Source organism: Heterodontus francisci, chromosome 2 (assembly GCF_036365525.1).
Source record: "Heterodontus francisci isolate sHetFra1 chromosome 2, sHetFra1.hap1, whole genome shotgun sequence".
NCBI classification, from domain to species: Eukaryota; Metazoa; Chordata; class Chondrichthyes; order Heterodontiformes; family Heterodontidae; genus Heterodontus; species Heterodontus francisci.
In genome coordinates, this window is record NC_090372.1 from 16,722,399 (window position 1) to 16,742,316 (window position 19,918).

Sequence of the window (19,918 nt, forward strand, 5' to 3'; positions counted from 1 at the left end):
TCAGGAAGGAATTATCTGTGAATACAAGATTTTATCCAAAATGTTCACGTAATTTATTTTAAATACAAGAGGTTGGATAGCATGGCACATTTTATGAAATGGAAGCTAGTCAAGTTCCAGGCTGGACAAACATAATCTATTTCTGACTTCATACTTGTCTGCGTCCCGTTCCTAAAGAACTTGTGTCTGTAAATTTGTTAAACCCTGCCAAGAGATTGCATCTAATTTGGTAACCTAATTTCAACAATGTTTCAGAATAAGCAGGCAACGAATGGGGACACCACTATAGTAGATAGGGAGAAACTGTTTCCACTGGCAGGAGGGTCAATAACCAGAGGATACAGATTTAAAATAATTTCCAGAAAACCAAGGGAAAGAGGAAAATTATTTTTCTGGAGCTAGTTATGATCTGGAATGCACTGACATAATGGGTGGTGGAAGCACATTCAGTCTTAACTTCCAAAAAGGGAACTGAACAAATACTTGAAAAGGGAGCATTTGCAGGGCTATGGGAAAGAGCAGGGGAGTGGGACTAATTCCATAATGTTTCCAAAGGACTGGCACAGGCACAATATGTTGAATGACCTCCTCTGCTGTCTTCTATTGGGGCAAGCTGTCACTGGGGAGAAGATATTTAGGCTATAATAGAGCCAGACTTTTAACGACCTGATATTTGCATTTTAGTATGGTTTAATAATTAGCAACTGGGTTAATGCTAACAAAACTTAATTTTGTTTATAACCTTTACAACTGAAAGAACAGTTGTATTTATCACATCAATTTGGGATTAGATACTAGACCTAGATGTGAGTGCACAGAGCCACCCAAATGCTGGAAGTAATTGTCACCAGTTGCTCTTTCAGGTCTTGATTTATTTTTGTTGGTTAGTGATACCTGGTCAATATAACAGTCAATCTGCCTTGGTACCACACACTGATAGTGAAGGCCAAGTAGGACTGGAGGGTAGAGGAAGAGCACTTTTGGACTGAGGAAGGAGCAGGGAGAAGAATAAGAGCAGAAGCTGTGAAGATGGGGAGAAGAGTGGGAGGACATGGGTGGAGAAATGTTTGGAAACCACCTCTGTTGGACAGGGAGCTGACAAACTTTCATCTATGGAAGGTAGTGGGTGGTTTAGGATAATGCACACTGTCAGCCTGGGGTTGAGGGGGTAAAACTAGCAAACTCTGGCTGGGAGCTAGCACTGTCTCACATCTGGGGGCAGTTTGGTCAGCTATTAGGAGGTATGCAAAACTGCCATGGGTGCAACCAAAACCAGGAAAGCACTCTGCCTGGAAGGAGCAATTCAGTGTAAGGCACCAGCACTAACATTCTATTCTCAGACAGAGATGCTTACTGGTCATTGTATAAATAAAAGATCAGTGAGATTTTTTTTATTACAGTAGATCAATTGAAGTGCGAGGTGAGAATCAGTTGAGACTTATCAGACTTGCAGGAAGAGCCAATGTGCTTAACATAGATTTAACATATGCTTAACATAAGACTGAGAGTGAGTCACAGAAAAATATATATTTTAATTTTTAAAGTACATTTTCATTGAAATTCATCATTGACCACCTGGTTCTCCAAGTAAATCTGGACGCAGGGAAAATATGTTGAACAGGCTTCTGCCCAAACAGGTTTCGATTTCTAGCTGTATGCTGACTCACCAGTGCTAATTATAGTGACAGCTACTGCTGTTTGGATCTAAAGCTGTATAAAATGACTTGTAACATTGTAAACATTATGACAACTCCACCTAGAGGTATAACTAATATTGCAATTAAAAAACCCATAGGAGCGATTTATTCATGTAAAGAAAGACTTAAATTTATACAATGCTTTTCATGACCTCAAGACATCCCAAAGCATTTTACAGTCAATGGAGTACTTTTGTAGTTGCTGTTGTAGGAATCACAGCAGCCAGTTTTACGCACAGCAATCAGATAATCTCTGATGTTGCTGAGGGATGAATATTGGCCAGGGCATTGGGGAGAACTCACTTTTTTTTTTATTCATTCATGGGATGTGGGCATTGCTGGCCAGGCCAGCATTTATTGCTCATCCCTAATTGCCCTAACTGAGTGGTTTGCTAGTCCATTTCAGAGGGCATGTAAGAGTCGACCACATTGCTGTGGCTGTGGAGTCACGTAGGCCAGACCAGGTAAGGACAGCAGATTTCCTTCTCTAAAGGACATTAGTGAACCAGATGGGTTTTTACAACAATTGACAATGGTTTCATGACCATCATTAGACTAGCTTTTTAATTCCAGATTTTTTAATTGAATTCAAATTCCACCTTCTGCTGTGGTGGGATTTGAACCCATGTCCCCAGAGCAATACCCTGGGTTACTAGTCCAGTGACAATATCGCTGCGCTACCGCCTCCCCTGCTCTTCGAATAGTGCAATGGCATCTTTTATGACCATCTGAGAGGGCAGGTGGGGTCTAGGTTTGGTGATAGCAACTGTGACAGTGCAGCACTCCATTAATACTGTGGAGTTTGATTTAATGATAATGGTACCCTGTGATGTGGGCTAACAGTTTACTCATGGCTTTGTAGTGCAGCTGCATACTAATTCTTGAACAGCATACAGTATCAGTAATAGATTTTAAAACTGATATTACACAACAGCTTTTTAAACATTATAATGGCTTATTGCAGCACCTCTTCTTTGGCCTCCTTGTCTCGAGAGACAATGGGTAAGCGCCTAGAGGTGGTCACTGGTTTGTGGAGCAGTGCCTAGAGTGGCTATAAAGGCTAATTCTAGAGTGACAGACTTTTCCACAGGCGCTGCAGATAAAATTGGTTGTCGGGGCTGTTACACAGTTGACTCTCTCCTTGCACTTCTGTTTTTTCCTGCCAACTGCTAGGTCTCTTCGACTCGCCGCTCTTTAGCCCTGCCTTTATGGCTGTCCGTCAGCTCTGGCGATCACTGGCAACTGACTCCCACGACTTGTGGTCAATGTCACAGGACTTCATGTCGCGTTAGCAGACATCTTTAAAGCAGAGATATGGACGGCCGGTGGGTCTGATACCAGTGACGAGCTTGCTGTACAATGTGTCTTTGGGGATCCTGCCATCTTCCATGCGGCTCACGTGGCCAAGTCATCTCGAGCGGCTGGCTCAGTAGGGTGTATATGCTGGGAATGTTGGCTGCCTCAAGGACTTCTGCGTTGAAGATACGGTCCTGCCACCTGATGCCAAGGATTCTTCGGAGGTAGCGAAGATGGAATGAGTTGAGACATCGCTCTTGGCTGACATACGTTGTCCAGGCCTCGCTGCCATAGAGCAAGGTACTGAGGACACAGGCTTGATGCACTCGGACTTTTGTGTTTCGTGTCAGTGCGCCATTTTCCCACACTCTCTTGGCCAGTCTGGACATAGCAATGGACGTCTTTCCCATCCGCTTGTTGATTTCTGCATTGAGAGACAGGTTACTGGTGATAGTTGAGCCTAGGTAGGTGAACTCTTGAACCACTTCCAGAGTGTGGTCGCCGATATTGATGGATGGAGCATTTCTGACGTCCTGTCCCATGATGTTCGTTTTTTTGAGGCTGATGGTTAGGCCAAATTTGTTGCAGGCAGCCACAATCCTGTCGATGAGTCTCTGCAGACACTCTTTTGTGTGGAATGTTAATGCAGCATCATCAGCAAAGAGGAGTTCCCTGATGAGGACTTCCGTACTTTGGTCTTCGCTCTAAGATGGGGCAAGGTTGAACAGCCTGCCGTCTGATCTTGTGTGGAGGAAAATTCCTTCACGTCTTCGGAAGAACTCGTGAGAGCAACAGCGAGAAGATGATCCCAAACAGTGTAAGGTGCGAGAACACAGCCCTGTTTCATGCCACTCAGGATAGGAAAGGGGGCTGATGAGGCACCGCTGTGCTGAATTGTGCCTTTCATATTGTCATGGAATGAGGTGATGATACTTAGTAGCTTTGGTGGACATCCGATCTTTGCTAGTAGTCTGAAGAGAGCACGTCTGCTGATGAGGTCAAAGGCTTTGGTGAGATCTATGAAGGCAACGTAGAAGGGCATCTGTTCGTGGCATTTCTCCTGTAGCTGGTGAAGGGATAACAGCATGTCAGTGGTGGATCTCTGGGCTCGAAAGCTGTACCACAGGCATAACATACTGCAGGTATATGTGGGCACTTAATGGAATTTCCCATAGAGGAAACCTGGCAAGAGTTTTCCAAACATTTTGAAATGGGATGTTACATTCCAGCCAGCAATTTTAATATGTAGTGGATTTTCCTAGTTTTTACATTAGCTGTAGCACTTGCTATTTAATCTTTTCTGCCCAATAATGAATTAGTGAAAAAAATTAACTCTTTTGTAAAACAAAACAGTGGATTTACACCCGCAGAACTGCCTAGATAACCATTACATGACCCACAACACAGCTGATTCCACACTGCATCACATTTAATTGAGTTGCTGAGGAGTTGTGCGTTTCCGTTGTGGTTTTCTGTCAGTTGTATTAGAGAATATGATTTTTTGCAAGTATAATTTCTGTGTGGCAGTCTTCTCCTCTAGCTGTAGCATGCCAAGGCATTGTTGATCATTTCATTGTTAACTGGAGAATTAATGGTATTGTAACTAATCATTGCCACATTGCATTCAGAATAAATCAGACCTTGTGGATTCTGTACCACACTTGATTATCAGATTCTTAATCTGTTTCAAATTATAAGTTATTAAATGCATAAACGGCCAGTATCATTCAGGGTGTATTCTTTTTATAAAAAAAGGACAAAATATGCCTTTATGTAACGCCTTCCGTGTCCACAGCAAATTAAGTCCTTTTGAAGTGTAGTCACTTGTTGCTTACACGTAATGAGGTCCCACAAGCAATAGTGAGATAAATGACAGGCTAACCTGTTTTAGTGAAGTTAGTTGAGGGATACATGTTGGGCAGAATGTTAGGGGAGCTTCCTTGATCTCCAGTTGCCGTGGGAGCTTTTCCACCCACCTGGGAGGGAAAATGCCTTGGTTTAGCATCTTATCTGAAATATGGCACCTTGACAGTACTGCACTGAAGCATCAGCCTAGATTGTGTGCTTAAATCACTGGAATACGACTTGAACTCTCAGGTTTTCTGACTGAAGTGAATGTTAATACTGAGCCCAGGCTGATGCCTATTGTCTATGTGAGTAGAGCATGGAAATAATGACATTTGGTAGCTGTACCCACGTATACATTTTTTTGCATAATTTCCATTCAAAAATATTTGAAAACTTATGTAGGGTTTTATGATTGAGACTTGTCTGGAAATTTTGGGAGATTTTAACTGGCCACCACAAGAAGAAAAAGCCAACTTCCTTTCGTAATATTGCACACTGCCACGTTGCCAGAAGCACTGCCATTTACCAAGATGTGCACTATATTTGTGGAATAATCATGGAATAATATAATTCTGCTGCATCATGGAAGGATAGGACTTGTATTCACAGTTGGTCATCCTGTGTGTTATGTCAATCTCAAAAGTACTAAGTCAAAGCTAGGTGTTTCCCAAAATATAGGAAGAATCACTTTAAAGCCACTCTTGTGCAGCTGTAAGTCGCTGATGTTATATGACATTGAGATGCCTGAGAGTAGGCGCACTCGTTTTCTTAGGCATAGTCTAGCGTAGGGAGACTGAGAAAGCATATGGAAAAAATAGCTTTTTTGGAAAAAGGAAGGTCTTGTGCACTCCACTTCTCGGGAAAGAAAAATCACTAGCAACAATAATAACGAATACTGATATCCTACGATTCCTTTTTCCTTGCCCACTACTTGAAAGAATATGGATAACTATAAATTGTTCCGCAGTAAGCAATTTGTTTCTGGATGGCGAAGGTCAGTTGTAAGGGAAAGAGTAGGCAGGGAGCAGATGATTAAAGCAAAGGGACTGGTGGTCTGAGGTGTATTTGTTTTAATGCAAGAAGTGTAGTAGGTAAGGCAGATGAACTTAGGGCTTGGATTAGTACCTGGGAGTATGATGTTATTGCTATTACTAAGACTTGGTTAAGGGAAGGGCATGATTGGCAACTAAATATCCCAGGATACCGATGCTTCAGGCGGGATAGAGAGGGAGGTAAAAGGGGTGGAGGAGTTGCATTACTGGTCAAAGAGGATATCACAGCTGTGCTGAAGGAAGGCACTATGGAGGACTCGAGCTGTGAGGCAATATGGGCAGAACTCAGAAATAGGAAGGGTGCGGTAACAATGTTGGGGCTGTACTACAGGCCTCCCAACAGCGAGCGTGCGATAGAGGTACAAATATGTAAACAGATTATGGAAAGCTGTAGGAGCAACAGGGTGGTGGTGATAGGAGATTTTAATTTTCCCAACATTGACTGGGATTCACTTAATGTTAGAGGTCTAGATGGAGCAGAATTTGTAAGGAGCATCCGGGAGGTTTTCTAGAGCAGTATGTAAATAGTCCAACTCGGGAAGGGGCCATACTGGACCTGGTGTTGGGAAATGAGCCGGGCCAGGTGGTTGACGTTTCAGTAGGGGACTACTTTGGGAATAGTGATCACAATTCCGTAAGTTTTAGAATACTCATGGACAAAGACGAGAGTGGTCCTAAAGGAAGAGTGCTAAATTGGGGGAAGGCCAACTATACCAAAATTCGGCAGGAGCTGGGGAATGTAGATTGGGAGCAGCTGTTTGAAGGTAAATCCACTTTTGATATGTGGGAGGCTTTTAAAGAGAGGTTGATTAGTGTGCAGGAGAGACATGTTCCTGTGAAAATGAGGGGTAGAAATGGCAAGATTAGGGAACCATGGATGACAGGTGAAATTATGAGACTAGCTAAGAGGAAAAAGGAAGCACACATAAGGTCTAGGCGGCTGAAGAAAGACGAAGATTTGAAAGAATATCGGGATTGTAGGCGCAATCTGAAACGAGGAATTAAGAGGGCTAAAAGGGGTCATGAAATATCTTTAGCAAACAGGGTTAAGGAAAATCCCAAAGCCTTTTATTCATATATAAGGAGCAAGAGGGTAACTAGAGAAAGGATTGGCCCACTCAAGGACAAAGGAGGAAAGTTATGCGTGGAGTCAGAGAAAATGGGTGAGATTCTAAACGAGTACTTTGCATCGGTATTCACCGAGGAGAGGGACATGACAGATGTTGAGGTTAGGGACAGATGTTTGATTACTCTAGGTCAAGTCGGCATAAGGAGGGAGGAAGTGTTGGGTATTTTAAAAGGCATTAAGGTGGACAAGTCCCCAGGTCCGGATGGGATCTATCCCAGGTTACTGTGGGAAGCGAGAGAGGAAATAGTTGGGGCCTTAACAGATATCTTTGCAACATCCTTAAACACAGGTGAGGTCCCGGAGGACTGGAGAATTGCTAATATTGTCCCCTTGTTTAAGAAGGGTAGCAGGGGAAATCCAGGTAATTATAGACCGGTGAGCCTGACGTCAGTGGTAGGGAAGCTGCTGGAGAAGATACTGAGGGATAGGATCTATTCCCATCTGGAAGAAAATGGGCTTATCAGTGATAGGCAACATGGTTTTGTGCAGGGAAGGTCATGTCTTACCAACTGAATAGAATTCTTTGAGGAAGTGACAAAGTTGATTGATGAGGGAAGGGCTGTAGATGTCATATACATGGACTTCAGTAAGGCGTTTGATAAGGTTCCCCATGGTAGGCTGATGGAGAAAGTGAAGGCGCATGGGGTCCAAGGTGTACTAGCTAGATGGATAAAGAACTGGCTGGGCAACAGGAGACAGAGAGTAGCAGTGGAAGGGAGTTTCTCAAAATGGAGATGAGTGACCAGTGGTGTTCCACAGGGATCCGTGCTGGGACCACTGTTGTTTGTGATATACATAAATGATTTGGAGGAAAGTATAGGTGGTCTGATTAGCAAGTTTGCAGACGACACTAAGATTGGTGGAGTAGCAGATACTGAAGGGGACTGTCAGAGAATACAGCAGAATATAGATAGACTGGAGAGTTGGGCAGAGAAATGGCAGATGGAGTTCAATCAGGGCAAATGCGAGGTGATGCATTTTGGAAGATCCAATTCAAGAGTGAACTATACAGTAAATGGAAAAGTCCTGGGGAAAATTGATGTCCAGAGAGATTTGGGTGTTCAGGTCCACTGTTCCCTGAAGGTGGCAACGCAGGTCAATAGAGTGGTCAAGAAGGCATACGGCATGCTTTCCTTCATCGGACGGGGTATTGAGTACAAGAGTTGGCAGGTCATGTTACAGTTGTATAGGACTTTGGTTCGGCCACATTTGGAATACTGTGTGCAGTTCTGGTCGCCACATTACCAAAAGGATGTGGATGCTTTGGAGAGGGTGCAGAGGAGGTTCACCAGGATGTTGCCTGGTATGGAGGGCGCTAGCTATGAAGAGAGGTTGAGTAGGTTAGGATTATTTTCATTAGAAAGACGGAGGTTGAGGGGGGACCTGATTGAGGTGTACAAAATCATGAGAGGTATAGACAGGGTGGATAGCAAGAAGCTTTTTCCCAGAGTGAGGGATTCAATTACAAGGGGACACGAGTTCAAAGTGAAAGGGGAAAAGTTTAGGGGGGATATGCGTGGAAAGTTCTTTACGCAGAGGGTGGTGGGTGCATGGAACGCATTACCAGCGGAGGTGGTAGACGCGGGCATGATAGCATCTTTTAAGATGTATCTAGACAGATACATGAATGGGCAGGAAGTAAAGAGATACAGACCCTTAGAAAATAGGCGACAGGTTTAGATAGAGGATTTGGATCGGTGTATGCTTGGAGTGCCGAAGGGCCTGTTCCTGTGCTGTAATTTTCTTTGTTCTTTGTTTAATTCATTCTTAGGATGTGGGCATGCTGGCAAAGCTCGGATTTCCCATCCCTAGTTGCCTTGATAGTTTGATGCAACTGAGTGACTTGCCAGCCCACTTGAAAGTTGAGGGTTTACTGTGTTGACATGGTCTTGTAAAGGACCAGTTACAGACAGCAGGCCTCCTTCCCTAAAGGACATTGATTTATCGCTTATGTTTTTGCAACCATGCAACAGCTTCAAGGTCACACTAATTTATAGCAGGTTTTTTACTTCTAGATTTTTTTAACAATACATATTCTCAAATTGCAAAGATTTGAATTTGCATTTTCTAGATTATTAGTCCAAGGCTCTGGATTACTACTGCAGTAACATAAAGAATTTGCATTTATATAGTACCCCTTCCCTCGAGATGTCCCAAAGCAGTTGACAGCCAATGCAGTACTTTTGAAGTGTAGTCACCATTGTAATGTAGGAAACAGAGCAGTCAATCTGTGCACAGCAAGATCCCACAAATAGCAATGTGATAATGACCAGATAATCTGGTTTAGTGATGTTTAATGTGGGAAAAATATTGGACAGGACATGGAGAACTTCCCTGCTCCTCTTTGAAATTGTGCCATGGGATTTTTTACGTTCACTTGTGAAGATAGACAGGCTCTTCATTTTATGTCTCATCTGAAAATCGGGTGTACAGAACCTCTGCACTACTGTACCCTTAAACTATTTTACTCAGGGCAGCACTAAATGTTACCTTTAATACTAGTAATTAAGATGAACAAATGTCCTAACCTCTATGGTGCTATTCTATTAATGATCAAAAATGGTGGAAAAGGGGACAATTTGCAATGTTGATTCATTTTACTGGGTCCACCAAAAGTAGCATCACTCCCAGCTAATATCAAAGAAAGGAACAAACCTTTTTATTTGCATAGAGTCTTGCACATTCTCCAGGTGTACCAAAGTGTTTTACAGTCACTGTTCCTTGTTAGGCATATATGGCAGTCAGTTTGTGAATGGAAAAATGCTATAAATAGCAGCAAAATGAGTGATCAGTTAATCTTGTGTTTTGGAGTCAGTGGTTGAAAAATATTGACCAGGGCAAATCCCCAGGTCATCTTCAAGGAGGCCAACAAGCTACATGTAAATGAGGCCTGGCCATTAAAAATGTCCGGACCTTGCATCGATGATGACATTCAGGTCCTCTACCTGCCTTTGATCCCACACTAGTGCCTCCTGTGTTAAAATTGACAGCATCATGTCAGATTGCGGGTGGCAGTGGTGGGGTGGAGCAGGGAACCGGTAGCGAGTGAGTTCCTTTGATTCATTGACCATTGCTAGCTTGCTAAATTTGCTGATGAAATTAAATTAGGGAGAGCATTGTCGAATATATTATCTTTTGGGTGAGTTATTAAATTGAGGTCCCAAGTTCAAGTCAATGTACTATTTGAAGTGCTCATGGTGTCCTGACCAGTATTTATCCCTTTGGCAGTGCCACCAAAATAGATTACCTGATCATTTATCTGACTTTGGTATATGAAAATTAAGTTCTGCATTTGCTGACAAAACAACACTAACTACATTTCAAAATGCTTTGTCTGAAATGCTTTGGGACATCCTGAGGACGTGGGAAGTGCTTTTATGCAATGAAAAAGGTGCAGAGAAGGGCAAGGCGGTTGATCAGTTATGTAGAGAATGAATTATAGGGAAAAAAATAAAGGCGGTTGAGGTGTACAAAATATTAAACAATGTTTTGGACAAGGTAAGCCAAAAATATTTGAAGACTGGGTGGGGTGCTAAGTTTAATTAGTGAAAAATCAATTTCAAATGGATATTGGGAAGAAATTCTTTATTCAAATACAATCGCATCTTCGAGTAACTTACTGGGCAGACTTGTGGAGGCAAAAACATTAGTGATGTTCAAAATATGGCTCAGTACCATCATGATAGAATATGGAGAATTACCTTTTCCTAACTTAGGAATACGAGGAGGCAATTCAGTCCGTTGAGCCTGTTCTGCCATTGAAGTAGATCATGGGTGATCTCTACCTGAACTCTAGAAACCCATCTTTGTTCCATATCTTTTGATGCCCTTACCTAATAAAACTTTAATCGATTTCAGTCTTGAAAAATTCAACCTGCATCCACAGCTTTTTGGGGGATGGAGTTCCAGATTTCTACTACCCTTTGTGTAAAAAGGTGCTTCCTGCTTTTAATCCTTAATGGCCTCTAATTTTCAGATTATCCCACCAGAGGAACCAGTTTCTCTCTATCTACCCTATTTAATTCCTTAATTATTTTAAATACATCTATTGCATCACTCCTTAACTTTCTAAACTCAGGGGTTATAAGTTATACAACTTCTCAATTTAACCCTTTTTAAACACTAGTATTCTGTGAATCTATGCTATACCCCCATCCAAGGCCTATTTATCTTTCCTCCGGTTTGGTGCCCTAAAGTCAACACATTACTCTAGATGGTGTCTGAGCAAAGCTCTACAACTGAAGCATCACTTTTACCTCGTGGTAAAGGTCAAAATTCCATTAGCCTCAAACTTTTGGTACCCATGTACTACCTTTGAAGTCAGTTAAACAGACCCATAAGTTAAATTCCTTTAGCTTCCTTGGTAGATGAGCAACTCTTCTCTGTGGAACAGCATCCCACTGTATCCCAGTTAGTCATTCTCTGAATTTAGGCATTCCTAGCTATGGAGCTGCATCCAAAATGCATGCAAAAGAATGCTGATGGCCACCATTGGTGTCTGACAAATGCTGGGTTATAAGGGTATTCTGATCTGAATAAGTCAGTGATTTAATAGCACAGTGATGCATCTTAATTGTTTCTAGACACTGGGTATGCTTGGAAACATCTCCCTTAGTAATTTGAGATTTTTATGGATTTCATTGAGAGCTAAAGCAGATAAGTTATTTTTGAAACAAGCTGTTGCAAAAGCCAGTTTGAAGGTGGTGTCTTGCAGTAATGTATTTTTCAGCAAAGCAAGGCAATACAGAGACAGAACTAGAAAGAGCAAAGGGATTGGACAGAAAAAGACCCTTTGGTCCATCCAGCCTGTCCCACACAATTGTGATACCTTGTTTATTTTTCTTCGTTCAATTTTTTTTTAAGTGGAGATTTTGGAATCCACTAATGAGAAATCGTGGGGCACTGTTTTTTGTGAGCAGTGGAAGTTTGCATTTAATTGTTCCCTGGTTAAAAAATCACTTTTACCCTTCCTGCAATCCTAAGGTTTATTCCTTTTTCCTTTCCTACAAGCATGATTCATACAATCATCAACTCTTACAACGTGGAAGGAGGCCATTGTGCCTGTGCCATCTCTTCAAAAAAGCTATCCAATTAGTCTCACTCCCCTGCTCTTTTCCTACAGTCCTGCATTTTTTTCCTTTTTCAAGTATATATATCTAATTCCCTTGTGAAAGTTCCCAATGAATCAGCTTCCACTACCGTTTCCGGCAGTGCAATGTAGATCATCACAACTCACTTTATTAAAAAAAAAGCTACCTCTGGTTCTTAACTCTTTGTCCTTTGGTTCCTGGCCCTTCTGACAATGGAAACAGTTTCTCCTTCTGTCTGTATCAAAACCCCTCATGATTTTGGAATCCTCTATCAAATCTTCCCTTAAACTGCCTTTGCTGTAAGGAGAATAATCCCAGCTTCACTAGCCTCTCCACGTAAGTGCAGCTAAGCCAAGTAACCATTCTTCATGTGTAAGTTGAGACAGGTTGTTGGCTCCAAGAGGGGGTGTGATAACTGAGGCAGCCCCTGTCGTTTTCAGCATCTCTAGAATCAATTTGTAACAGGATCACTAGGTAGCTGTCCAGAAGTAGGAACCCTCCTTTTCCCCTTATGCCGACCAGTTATAGTGCTCTTACTGCTATCTACATTTGAGATCATCTAGCAAGATTGACTAAGGATCAAGCCTGTAATCTTCCTTGTACATATGACTCAGTACCAATGAGACTAAGTGAACACAAATTTCTATTTTTTAGTTTGTCAACAAATCACTTGTGCAATTTTATTTTACTGGGGACATTTTCAGTAGCAGCTTGCAAACTTTTTCAAAGTGTGAAGCCTCCTACAGACTTGTCATGCAAGCAACATAAGAGTGGCTTGTGAACTGTAAGTTGATCCTGACTTCAAGAAGGGAAAACTTTGATCTTTGCCAGCAGGGAATGATATCAGGATCCAGCTAAGCACAGAAACATATTTCACCTCCCAAGTGTGATCAGGAATCAAGAATGGGCACGACCATTTCCAAGATGGCTGCTGTTCCACATCAGTTCATAGATCCCAAGACACAGTATTTGGCATCACTAGTCTCTATGCTATGGCCTGCAGCAAGGCTAAATCAGCCTAAAAAAGCAGCTATGGCCTTGTGGCTTCTTTTTCCAGTTGAGTTCAGGTCGCTAATTGGTACTCTGGTAGTTTCATGACCTTTGCTGGCACAGACTTCTCAACCACCTGAGGCAGAAGCTGCCAATGCAGCTGTTTCTTTTTCTGTAATGAGTAGCTTCCTGGTTTCTAATGCAAGTTGATATTTGTAGGGGACAAACAAATTTTTCCCTGTTTGTGAAAGAAGGAAGAAGAGTTCTATTTGAGGAGCTCCCTCGAATGACTGCCATGAAGCTTGGATAAGATACTATCTCAGCACCATTAGGAAATCTGTTCTCAGCTGCTCAGTCATCTTCCAAATATAGCCACTGTGCAGTCTGCCCAGGTTGAATTACTTACCACCCGAATTCCAGCTAATGACAAAAATTAGGTGCAAGCTAATATGAACACCTTTGGGAAAAACAATAAAGCTGCTCCACCATGCTTGCTTTTGTTATAGGAGTTGGTGTGGTTGGAAATCTCTCATTTCCTGCCCAGTTTGCTGAAAAGTCTGACTGAGCTGCCTTTTCAGGAGGCAGTAAATTTTAGACCTAGTTTGAAGCAACACTATAGTGCTTTAGCATCAGTGAAATATATATCGGCCTGTGCCGATCGCTATGTTGAGAGTGGCAATTGCAGGCGGGCCCCATGCCAGAAGTATGCGGAGTGGGTAGATTGTGATGTCAGTCAGCGTGAGACGCTGATTTGATGCCCAACCTGCCATTTTGGACCTCCGGCTCCTGTGAACAACCTCTTTTTTTTTAAAACAGACAGCTCCATGAGGGACCTTCCACCAGCACAATTTAAAAGCATCAACATTCAACTTGCTTTTGACTATCAATTTGCTGCTGAAGAGTTACTGGAAGTACTATGTTATTGGAGGAGTTGACAGAAGTTGAAGTCAGAAGTGAGTGATGCTGGACCATTGGAAGGAGTTGCGTGCTTTGGAATATACCACTTGCTCCCAGTTATGGGGGCTATAGTTGTAGTTCCCCTTTGGCTGCAGCATCAGAGTGAAATGGAGCAGGTGAGTCCACAGCAGGAGGCCTTACCCACCTAAGGGTCTTCATAGTACGCTTCTCCCTTAGCCAGGAGGTGGTCCCAGAACTGTGCTGCCTCCTTGAAGCAGATCAGCAGCTCCAGAGCAAGGCGAGAATGGTGCTGTCAAGGCCTTGAGTTTACGCGAGTGGATCCTTCCAGGCTGCAGCAGACATCACCACCAACATAGCACAGTTTGCTGTCCATAGTTACATCCAGGAGGTTACAGAGGCCCTGTCTGCCAGAAGAAGGGGTTTCATTGGCTTCTCTAAGCAGAGAAGCAGAAGGAGTGTGCAGATGGCTTTCCTAGCATTGCCGGCATCCCCATGGTGCAGGGAGCCATCGACTGCATGCATGAGCCCTTGTTGGCGCTGCATCTCAATTGGACAATTACCAAAGCCACAAGTAGTATCACATATTCAACGTGTAGCTGGTATTTGACCATGCCCTGAGCATTGTGTTGGTGAGTGCCTGCTATCCTGGCAGCAGTCATAATGCTTTCATGCTGTGCAGTCTGCAGTTCCAGCCATCTTCAAGCCACCACGTCAAACCAGGGGACAGCTGCTTAGCGACGAGGGCTATCCATTGTATGCATAGCATATGACTCCCCTCCACAACCTGACCACAAGTAGCCAGCGCTCCTAAAATGCAAGCCATGTTGTAACTAGGAACATCATGGAGCAGACTATTGGTATTCTGATGCAACAGTTCTGCTGCCTAGACTGCTTGTAGGGAGCCTCCAGTACTCGCCAGAACTTATCTCCTGATTCACAGGAGTCTCTTGTGTCCACAATCTAGGCATTGTGAGTGTGCAGCCCTTGCCCCAGGGCTTCAGTGACAACCTCAGGAAGGGAGAAGGCAGCTGGCATATCTGTGGTCCAGACTGGCAGTTCGTGAGCATCTCCACAGGCTCTGGTTCATCTGAATAAATCTCCACTTCCCAGGTGCATGACACTTCCCCATCTTACCATCCCTGTGTTACAGATCTTCACAACATCCTTTCAACCAGATTCTTGAAATAAAAGACACCACAAAGTAACCATTTCATATTTAACTTTATCCACCAACACTTCCAATAATCCATACTTAGGCAATGCACAAGGGTGAATAGTTTAGTCCCTGCCTTGCAGGTATCTTTGTCTGCCCTACGTGATGTTACCCCAGTGGCTGCAGCATAGCTGGTGGATGGCAGCTGAATTTTAGTGAGGAAGTCTGCATACGGCCTTGGAGGTGCCATTGACCAGCTCTGGGCCTTGAGGACCTGACTTCAGACTGCACCACCTTTAGTTGGGCTGGCTAGCTGATGGGCCAACAGCTGGGGCACTGGCAAGAGTGACAGCGGTGGCAGCAAGAATGCTGTCATCCTGGGAGAGAACAGCATGTTTGTGCCCCACAGAGCTACTGTCACTCCCCTGGGGCAGCACCCCAGCATTCCTGCTGTTCTGCTGGAGCACAGCTTGCTGGACTGCTGAGAGACAACAAACAGATTCCATGACTTCAATCTGAGTTTCCTCTGGAGGACTCCGAAGTTGCCTGATTTAGGGCGTGAGTGTCCCCTGCGGAGTGTCTCTTAGGTTTGGAGCCTTACTCAAGACCTACAGTGGCTTCTGCCTCTGCTGCAATGGAAACTGAGATATCGTTTATCAGACACTACGTTACACCTTGTGTCCACAAGTGTTCTCATGCGGTCGGACGCCACTTCCATTTTGTAAAGGATTGGCTGCAAGCTCTGCACGAAGCCCTGTGCCAAGTTGGAGCTGGACTTCTCCATGCTTGACAATAACAAAAGATTGTGACACGCCTGCCAATGCACCAAGAGTTTCTGCATGCATGTTCATCAACATTTTTTCTGTACACCACCCCATCAAAGTCCTCACCTGAGTCCTCTGCAGCAAAACTCGGCTGCGACCCTTTCCCCAATCTGGCTGCAGCCCACTTATGCCCAGTGACTCATGAGATGCTGATGCCACCTTTATGCCTCGTCCCTCCCTCAAAAGTACATGAGTTAGTGGCTGCATTTGTCAGATCAAGTGACAGTGCTTCTTCATCAGTCTCCTCTGCGCCTTCATCCTCAGGCATCACTGCTTGACCAGCTGACAGTCTGAAAGCATAAATGCACAAGGAGTGAGTTGGAATGAGAGAAGGGTGTGGGGGCGGGTGAAGCAAGGGGTGTATGATTGGACCATTTGCAGCTTGTACATCATGCTAGATTGCGGGACGAGGGTGAACTGGGCTTTGAGAAGGTGCATAAGGCAGGAACATATCGCCATCCTCGATGGTTTCAGCGACGACGCTCGCCAGGGCCTCAGTGACAGCCACACCAATAATGCCGAGCACTGTCTCCTACAAAGAAGTGAAGACGTGCAGCTATGCCTGTTCATTGCTGCTGCCTGCTGTTATGGATCACCTTGTCCTGCAGGAGAGATGGAAGAGTGTTGGGAAGAGTGTTAGCGAGTGTGTTACAATGTGTTTGGGTGATGTGCCTGTCATAGCTGACAGTATCTAGAAACTGTGAAATGTGCATGTGAGGCTTGCAGCAGTGATAAGTGTGTGAGGGGCGTGGTGGAGCATATGAATGTTCGGCATGAATCCAGATTATTAGAGATTGTTGATGGTTGCATGATGGGATTGTGATGCCTTGAGCAGTGTGAGATTGGTGGTACATTTACTGGGATTTGGCATTTTGGATGCATTCATTGACCTTGACTGCTCGTGAGGTCATTGAACTTCTTTCAGCACTATGTCCAGGTCCTTGGGGCCAGACTCTTGGCATTGACTTCAGTGGCTGTCTGCTCCCATTGCCTTCGCAGTGACTGTCTGTGGAGGGCCTCCTAGCCCCCTGCTGATAGATCACCCATCTTCTTTCAACCTCTTGCCTCTAACGCTGCATCCGAGAACCTAGGAGCCCTCTGGCCAGCTACACCATTACTCAAGTTTCTTCCTGCTCCCCGTGCCTGCAAATGGGCTTTATCAAATTTTTAGCCCCTTATTCATTTAAAGATCTGATTCTTGGGTTTCAGCAGCTTACCTGGCAGACCTCACACTGGTTGCATCTCTCTCAATCCTTCCCAGCAGGTGAAATAATGTCTTCCTGGATGCAGCATCTTCTCTCGAGTGTTGTCAAATAAACATGTTCACCAGCATCAGGTGTGGCAACAGCTGCACCCTGTTAACCACGTACACAAATTTTAGTAGAAAACACCTTGCACGTACTCACAATATAGATAAATGTACTTCCAAGGTATATATTCACTTAACAAGCATGTACCACAATTAATAACCAAGTAAGTAAAGCACTCAACAATCAAAAAACACACACACTTTGCTTTTATTCTTAACCATTTTACCAACAAATGCACCCAAAATACATAAGCAAACATTGTGCAATCAAGTGTTGGGATCATGTGCCCAATGACAATGCCTATTGCTCATTTTATTTACTCATCAGAAACAATTATCCACATCTGGATTCCCAATTGGCCACATGTAGCTAGTGGTCAATATATTGGATATTACTGTTCTAGAGCTTGCAAGCATCAGCAGTTTTCTTCCCAACTATGCTTTCCTAGACTAAACTAACTTGAATCCTTCACTGACCACAGTGGTGGGGGTGGGGTGGGGTGGGGTGGGAGGACCTCTTATTTAAGAAAAAGCAGTGGGGTGGGGGTTGGGTGGGTGGGGGAGGGGAGAGCAAAAGGGAAGATCTGTGATGGGGTGGAAGGCAGGAGAGATTAAATGACAAAAGGGATGATAGTGCAAGGCAAAAGGAGATGGTGATGGGAGTAATGAATTGCTTATTGACATCAGAAGAATCAAAACCAGCATGTAGGCTTGATCTGCAAAATTTAGCACTTGTCTTATCACTGATTTATCTTACATGGGAACAAAATTCCAAGAGACTAGAATCCAAGTGTGTTATTACCATACCATAATTATAATCTATATTGATGAATGAGCTAGAGAAGAAATAAAAATATCTAAATATCAAGCCTTTCTTTGCTTTAATTCATTATACTTTTTATTAAATATGTGCATTAGCTGTAAAATTTGTCTTTGCTGATGTGCAAAGATTGTGAAATTTGATCAGAAATTCCATGAAGATGTACACAAACCCTGACATGATGAGAGACCTTTACTTGTGAGGTAATTGTAACTCGTGTAAGTTTCTCAACATAAACTGTCTTCAGTTTTATTGTGGAGAAATTTGAGTTGGTACCATGGTTGATTAGCGCTGCTGCCACCTTTTGAGGAGTATTTGAAAATCTTGTACAGGCTCCACTGTTAATAACCAATAAGAAATAATAGTACCTACCTTTTAACAACCTGCTGCTTGTATCCCAATCCTTAATAAGTATATAATATATAAAGGAAAAACTACAAATTTTGGAATTAAAAATAGAATATAATGTGGTGATGAACAGAACTTTCTGCCTAACCAGTCCATGACCCCTTTACCATCCACATGAGCAAGTCATCCCAATCACATTTACCATATCCCTTTGCCATGTTCCTTTATCCTTTTTCCTTCTTTCACCTCTTCAGTCTGATCTTGGACGTTGACATAGTTTCTGTTTGGACCACTGACCCTGGAAGTGAATTCTATATTTTCGCAATGCTCTGTGTAAGAAATTTATTTCATTTTTTTTTTCTAAATCTCCTTATACCTGGCTCTTTGTTCCAGGCCCCTCACTGACTGGAAAACAGTCTGCTTCTATCTACCCTGTCCCATTATTTAATAATTTTAAATACTTCTATCATATGGTCTTACAATCTGCTAGTCTAACAAAAAATATCAAGCTGACCATAATCCAATTGTGATTTAGCCACTACTGAGTTATCTGATCACCCTGACTTTTGGCATGAGGGTGACCAGATATTTACAGACACCATATACTAGAATCAGATGCAAAGCAACAATATCTCGACCATACTGTTGCTACTAAAATATGACCAGCTAACCTAATACTTAAAATGATCCTTGCACACTCAGCTTTGACAAACACAGGAATGATATTTTTATTTAATATTGCTTTCCAGTAATGTTACATCTTCTATGATATTTTTGTTGCATTTCTTTGATAGATTGAATTACTAACAATGACTAACCTCCGTTCAGGTGCTAAAATTAATAATGGTATGATAAAAGTGTGCAGCCTTTTTTAAAGCAGCTGGGTTTGAGGACTCAGAATCTGGATAAGAAGTCAGGATTGATGCTGCTTAAAATTCTGTAATGCTCTTCCAATGAGATGCATGTATGCAGATGCTAAGTAGGTAATCCACCAATCAGTTCAATTCAAGATATAATTTTTGTCATGTATTGACATATTGGGGCTTGTTTAGATAAGACATTTTTGTTGCCACCCTCAATCCCAACAAGAATCTCAAAAGTGCATGCTGAAACAGTGATTGCTAAGCTCCCCTATATAGTTTTGCAGTGAACCCTGAATACGTGTATAATTATTTTCACAGACAAACATTTTTCTTATTCACTTCTATGAATCCATTGAACTCAGCTCTAAACTCTACAATCACGATACTGCTTTTTCAAGATAACTGCACCTCAAGTGACCATTTAACATGTATTCATTTAACAGGGGAAAGAGCAGGGAAATGGCTTTGGAATAGATTGCTCCATTTTAGGAATTAGCACCCGAATTGAATGCCTCCCTGTATTGTCATTTTTATAATTGTGTGAACAAGGCTTTGTAGCACATTTTTAAATCAAGCAGCAT

At 42.9% G+C, this 19,918-nt stretch overlaps 1 protein-coding gene across 4 annotated transcripts in view; it reads left to right on the top strand.

Moving 5' to 3' along the window:
* Positions 1–19,918, top strand: part of LOC137382754 (regulation of nuclear pre-mRNA domain-containing protein 1B-like) — a 61,081-nt gene that overhangs the window by 27,570 nt on the left and 13,593 nt on the right. The window contains exon 8 of one of the 4 annotated variants that reach the window (XM_068055129.1): positions 2,871–4,135. The exons of 2 other annotated variants lie outside the window; for them this stretch is intronic. In XM_068055129.1, coding sequence (XP_067911230.1) covers positions 2,871–3,002 — 132 coding nt within the window. In that variant the 3' untranslated portion in view covers positions 3,003–4,135. Of the gene's footprint in view, positions 1–2,870; positions 4,136–19,918 lie in introns of those variants that run through there. One more of the 4 variants, XM_068055156.1, reaches the window with a different exon arrangement.